General features: G+C 36.4%; 1 protein-coding gene across 1 annotated transcript in view; it reads right to left on the bottom strand.

Moving 5' to 3' along the window:
* Positions 1 to 1,217: 1,217 nt before the first annotated feature.
* Positions 1,218 to 6,000, bottom strand: part of C7H14orf39 (chromosome 7 C14orf39 homolog) — a 29,410-nt gene continuing 24,627 nt past the window's right edge. Inside the window, exons 14-17 of the mRNA XM_040602110.1 lie at positions 4,898 to 5,055; positions 4,231 to 4,366; positions 2,746 to 2,803; positions 1,218 to 1,503 (exon numbers count right to left, since the gene is read on the bottom strand). Coding sequence (XP_040458044.1) covers positions 1,301 to 1,503; positions 2,746 to 2,803; positions 4,231 to 4,366; positions 4,898 to 5,055 — 555 coding nt within the window. The 3' untranslated portion in view covers positions 1,218 to 1,300. The remainder of the gene's footprint in view (positions 1,504 to 2,745; positions 2,804 to 4,230; positions 4,367 to 4,897; positions 5,056 to 6,000) is intronic.

The following is a 6,000-nucleotide window of genomic DNA, read 5'->3' as shown; positions in this document are numbered from 1 at the left end:
CCCAAGGCATTCAGGAGTTTGGCAGAAGAGAAACAGTGGCATATGTAACCAAGCTTTTGGTCATTTAGGGCTTTGCAGGTCAGCAGAGGGAAGGGGATTCTTCTAAAAAGAATCCCCTTTGCACTCTGCTGACATTTTATTGGCAGGCTGTGCAGACTATACTGGTAGGATGCTTTTTGTCAACTTGTTCCGCTCAGTCCACGTGCCCTTCCAATCAGTTTGTGCATTTGCAATGTCTTCTGTGAAGTCTGCTGAATGACAGGGTCTATTCTTTATTTGCTTTGCTTCCATTTCAGCATTTTGCTTGCCTGCTGTCAGGCATGGCGGTTACTTCATAGTAAGTGACTGAGAAACTCCATTTCCCTTATAAATTCATAGAGTTTCAAAAATCAGTAACTTACATTTCACATGTAACGGGGAAAAAACTCAAAAGTGATCTGGTATTTCCTTCAAAGGTCATAAATGTGAAACTGCTGAGTTTAGAGAAGATGGTTCTGAGGGATTCACAGGACACAGCGCTGTGGTGGCTCAGAACAGCATTCCTTGCTGAGTAACCCTGATACTGTCTTTATGGCCAGCCATTCCATAAGGAGCCATTTGTGGAGAACTGGCGGATATAGGTGTACTGACAAAAGTTAGACTTTGGGAACTGTCTGCTTTTGGGTTTTTGTTGTTGGAGAGGTTTTTTAAAAAATACTAGATAAAGAGGAAGGAACTTGCTTTCAGTGTTTCAAGTTAGAAAGACAGAAGTTTAAATGTTCAGTATTATAATTACATTTCACTTCCAATATTAAGAAATACCTACAAAACTTTACATAAAATCAACAGTAATATTTATTTCAAAAATGTTATAAATGTGTGTAACAATTTAAAAACATCGGGTTTAACTCAAATTCAGCTTTTACAGCTACAATAAACAGTTACTCCAACACAAGTTATTTGGTTTATATCAGAGGCTGAGAGTACTCATCTAGAAGTTTAGACGTTCTTACAGATGTTGAATTAACTTGACACATTACTGTAAAATGATATTTCTGCTGCTTCTCAGTGCCAGTTTAGCAAGAAAGTTCCATAACATTTTATGAAAACAATGTATATAGAAAATAAGTAAGAAAACTAAAAGCTACATCTCAAAGCATATGTGCTTGATGAACATAAACATAGAATTGCAGCAATTGCAATAATGTATTCTTACATGAAATGAAAGGAGAAGATGAAATGCTTTGTACTTTAAGTTAAGAAACTGAAAACATTTGTCAAGGCTAAGTAGGAAAAAAATTTAAAAGGAAGTCAAAGGTATTCAAAAGAATGTAAATGGCTTTGTATTTTGTAAGGAAGAATGAAAACCTTTCACAGAAGGAGACTGTGATGATCTCTGATCCTGTCCAAATGCAAATGGAAAACTAAAGTCATCTTTTCCATCTCCAAATGCATGAGAAGTTGATTCCGAGGGGAAGGGAAAAGCAAATGCATCCTCACTTTCTGATTTCCCAAACAAGCTTCCTATATGGAATACATATTATATTTATTGTTAGATTAAATCTACTGTAAGAATACTGCATTCAGCATAATATGTTTCTTTAACAATATTGTATTCTCAACACCCTGCCAAGTATCAGCCTACAGTTGTGTGTTTATTTCTGCACTAGAAATGGTACTTCCAGGAGGGCGTTACTAGAATCTACATAGAATGAAGTGTGAAGTACTTGAATGATTTAGAACAAGAAAACACTTCTGCATGATATACTAGACAAAATATTTAGAATACTAAGCAGCAGTGTTTGATAACTGATACATTTTTGCAGATTCTTTCTTCTCTAGCAAACAATGCCACCAGCCACTAAAACACTCTGAGAAACAAAGCTACTGACAGAAAAATACATGAGTTTTATATTTAGTAACACAAAAGTCACACACTGTTCTCTGCAACAGTTATATATGCATATAACCTTATACTCATCACTTCAAAAAAAAGTACCTTTGAACTTGCCACACCTCAAAAAAAAAAAAAGGTAGTTACAGTTCCCCTCAGAAAACTGTTTGATCAAGAATAAGTTTTGATCCTATTGATATCATGAAAATTTTTATTTCAGTAAAGCCAGGATTTCACACAGAATGTGTAAAAATGCATAGTTCACTTAATACTAAGTGGAAGACACTGTTTATTAAGTCTGATTCTCCTCACTTTTACTTGTGCTATTTTTACATTGCATACCTCCAACAGTTTAAACTGATGGAAGTCAGTTTACTGTCAACATTTCTTTAACTAAATGAAAACGTTATTTTCATTCTAGTTGAGGGGGCGAAAAAACCCAAAAGATGTACTCTTTACAATACTAAGCTGGTAGCCTCAAGTTAAAAAGCAGCATTTACTAAATACTGTAGCTTTTTTACATTCAAAAAAATATGTTGTTTTCATCAGTGAAAAAGCTTTGACATTTGAATTTTTTTTCTCCCTTGCAGGTTCTCTCAGTTTGCTTCAAACACACATAACACTATCCCTATTCCTTTCTCATACCTCTTTTTTTCATGACATCTCATACATCTGAAGCCAAATGTGCAGGGAAAGACTTAAGTTAGACAAACCACAAATGAACATAATAAACGACTGAACTACAGTGTCACCACTGAACATCTTTTTAGACAACCAAAGGTGCCCTATTAAGCAGGCTCACGAGCTTGTCAGTCACAGAAGCACCAGTAGAAGACAGCTGGTATACACAAATACATCTGATTCAGACTTACCAGTATCTTTGTGTGGGGAGAGAGGGTTCAAATTTCCCACAGAATAACTTTCCTCTGTCTGAAATTTAAACAGCCATTTTATTTAACACATGAGAAACACAAAAGATAAGCTCTAACGTAATTAGTTCATTCACTTTTGGCGAGAAAAACGCTGTCCCAGTGAATGTTAGCAGCCTTCACAAAATCTGCATTTAAATGTATGTATCAGTCCCTAAAGCTGCAAGAACAGGGGTTGAGAACAGAACAAAATCTGATCTGGCTTTTTAAACTGAAAAGATGCAAAATTATTTCATTCTGTGACATTTTAGAAAAACCTCTAAGCAACAACATAATTACTGCCTACTGAGTAGGACCTGATATTGCCAGAAAGAGTAGCTGAATAACCACTCATCACTCTAGAGAGTAGTTCTTAGGCTAGATTTATAATAGATACTTAGGTCCTTCAAAACTCCCATCTAACTTCAGAGAATCCCACGTGACTAGTACAGGCTAATAAATTCTTGGTTTCTGCCTCTGAGCAGGCACAAAATAACATGGGTTCTGACAGCACTAGGTGACTTAATACCTACCTCATTCCTAAACAATTCACTAACTACTCACCAGTGTATTCTCTCATACAGGCAGCTGATGCTAGGAAATCTCAACAACACACATCTTGTAAACACAAGACAAAATGATGCTTTTCTTCTTCCCTCCTTCAGCTTTTACCTAGTAACCTCAAGACTGAGCCCACCCACTGAAATAGGAGATACCTGCGTTCAAATCCCTTATTTCTATAACAGGGTTTGAAACGACATTGCCAGCCAGTGATACCTGATATGCACTGACACACATGTACCCTAAATACTCAGTTATCTACCTATTAGCCCAAGAGAGTAAAAATTACTCTAGAGCTCTGTAACTAGGGGACCTGCAAAGAAAAAGGAAGAGCTGGATTCCACTCCCTATTCCAATTAGTTGCCTACCTGTCTCCTCCATTTAAGTATAGCTAATCAATATTTGTTCTCCAGTACTCCTAATAAATAGCCCTTCACTCCCTTTCTCAGTGTTCTGCATTTTGTGAAAAATGGAGGGGGGGGGGGGGGGGGCAGGTAGAATTTTAAGTATCTGATCCCCCACTTCAGCATGACAAAACCACATAGGATAGGCATGCGAGTTGTGAATTTTCCTAGGGTACCTAAAGTTTTGCATTGCAATGCTGAACCAGCAGCCTTTTTGTGAATCTACTGGGCTGTATATTTGCACAAGATCCAATCTTGCCCATATGGAAATGATTCATAGTTGACCAGAAGTCATCACAGGGGGATCACCAGGAAAGGAGATAAGTATTTTCAGAGGATATTGAATGTAAAATTAAGTAAGCCAGTAAAAAAAATTATTTGCCACAAAAACAACCAGTCTCAAAAACCTCATTCACTGTCAATGCTGTGTGCTTAGCATATTTTGCTTTGTGGAAATTTAATATTCTCAAGTACTTATTTTTACCTCATCACATGAATTTTCTGCCCCAAACACAGAAAAGTCAAATAAATTAAAGCCAGGTGACTTCTGGGAGAAGTTCATGAGAGAAAAGAAAGCAGGAGATTTTGATGTTCCTTCTTCACAACCTAAACTCTGAATGCTGTAAAGACAGAAAGGAAGAAATTATATTACTAGTTTTTAAAAGTAGACAAGACAGATTTTTTGTTCTATTTTTTCTTTTTCTGTTTTGTCACTTTTTTAGATTCCCATATGTTCCATCAATAATTGCTTCTTGCAACACAGAATGAATAACACAACCATTTATATCAAAGTGAGGTGGTATTCTCACCAATTCCCTACCTTTTTACCAAAAAAATGTTTAAAGATAGAACAGGGTGTAACAAATATTACTGCAAGAAAATACAACAACTTTAGCAAAGGAGCTACAAAGAACCTATGTCTTGTATATTTCTAAGCAGTCCACCACTTTCAAAACAGCTTCAAGTGGAAATGACATTGTAAGAGGAAAATCTAATAAATTACCTAGCATAACTCAAAAACAAATCAAATATTTTCAGAAGAGCTTTCTAAAGAAGTCTTTCTATATTATCTTTCAAAAATAGCAGAAATGTTTATACAATACACATCAATACAACTTTGCTCAAAATCAAAATAACAGCTGATATCATACAAGTCAAATGGAGGTGTTTTAGAGAACTGAGTTTTCTTCCCCTTTGAGTCAGGTGTTCCTACAAATGCAGGTGTTTCAGGTGTTCTTAAAAAATGTTCTGCACTTTCTTCTGCTGTGTCAGGATTATCTTCATTTGACTCAAAATATGTCTGTATGCCCTATTAAAAAAAATACATTAATGTTCATAGCACATAAAATTTCCCAAAAATATCATTGGTCCATTTACCTATAAATATATGCATTATAAGTTTTAGGCTTGGTTAGTTATTTTTATTCTCATTAAAAATAAAAGTATTTTAATAAAATGCTCAGTGACATATTCACCATACTTAAAACTGTAGCCTTAATTTATCTAATTTAAAATGGGCCTCTTGTGAATGAATCTGTGTATGAAAATTTTCATCCAAAAAATAAACACACTCGTGAACTGACTGAAAACACTGATTTTGAATAAAAGAACTATTCCACTCTAAAGTATGTCTTAGCATGACACTTCAAGTCACACTGGAGTCCTCTTGATACTCCCTAGTGAAATGAAGGAACAGCACCCTCAGAATATATTTCAGTTGACTGAGATAGTTCCTTTTCCTCAGGAAATGTTAAATGTGAATGTACACTTGGATTCTGTGGAGCCACTTCCACCAGACCCAATGCTGTTTTAAAGACATTCTTCTCCACCAGCTGCCTGCAGGCGTCAGCCTGTATTGAGCCAACCATAAGATGAGATCTCAAACTTGATCTTTGTGCACTGGTTTTGGCTGAGAATTCATAGCTTGTATGATGCTGTAGTTTGGATTTGTGACGAAAACAGTGTTGATAACACAAGGATGTTTTAGTGATTGCTGAACAGTGCTCACACAAGATCAAGGCCTTTTCTGTTTCTCATACTGCCCTGCCACTGAGTACGTTGGAGATGCACAAGCAGTTGGGAGGGGACGCAGTTGGGAGCGGACACAGCTAGGTCAGCCCAGCTGACCGAAGGGGTATTGCACACCATACAATGTCATGCTTAGCAATAAAAGCTGCAGGGAAGAAGGAGGGGATATTTGGAGTTACAGCATCTGTCTTCCCAGGTAACTGTTACATGTGATGAAGACCTGCAT

This window comes from Falco naumanni, chromosome 7 (genome assembly GCF_017639655.2).
Source record: "Falco naumanni isolate bFalNau1 chromosome 7, bFalNau1.pat, whole genome shotgun sequence".
Lineage (NCBI taxonomy): Eukaryota > Metazoa > Chordata > Aves > Falconiformes > Falconidae > Falco > Falco naumanni.
This window is presented reverse-complemented; position numbering and strand designations above follow the sequence as displayed.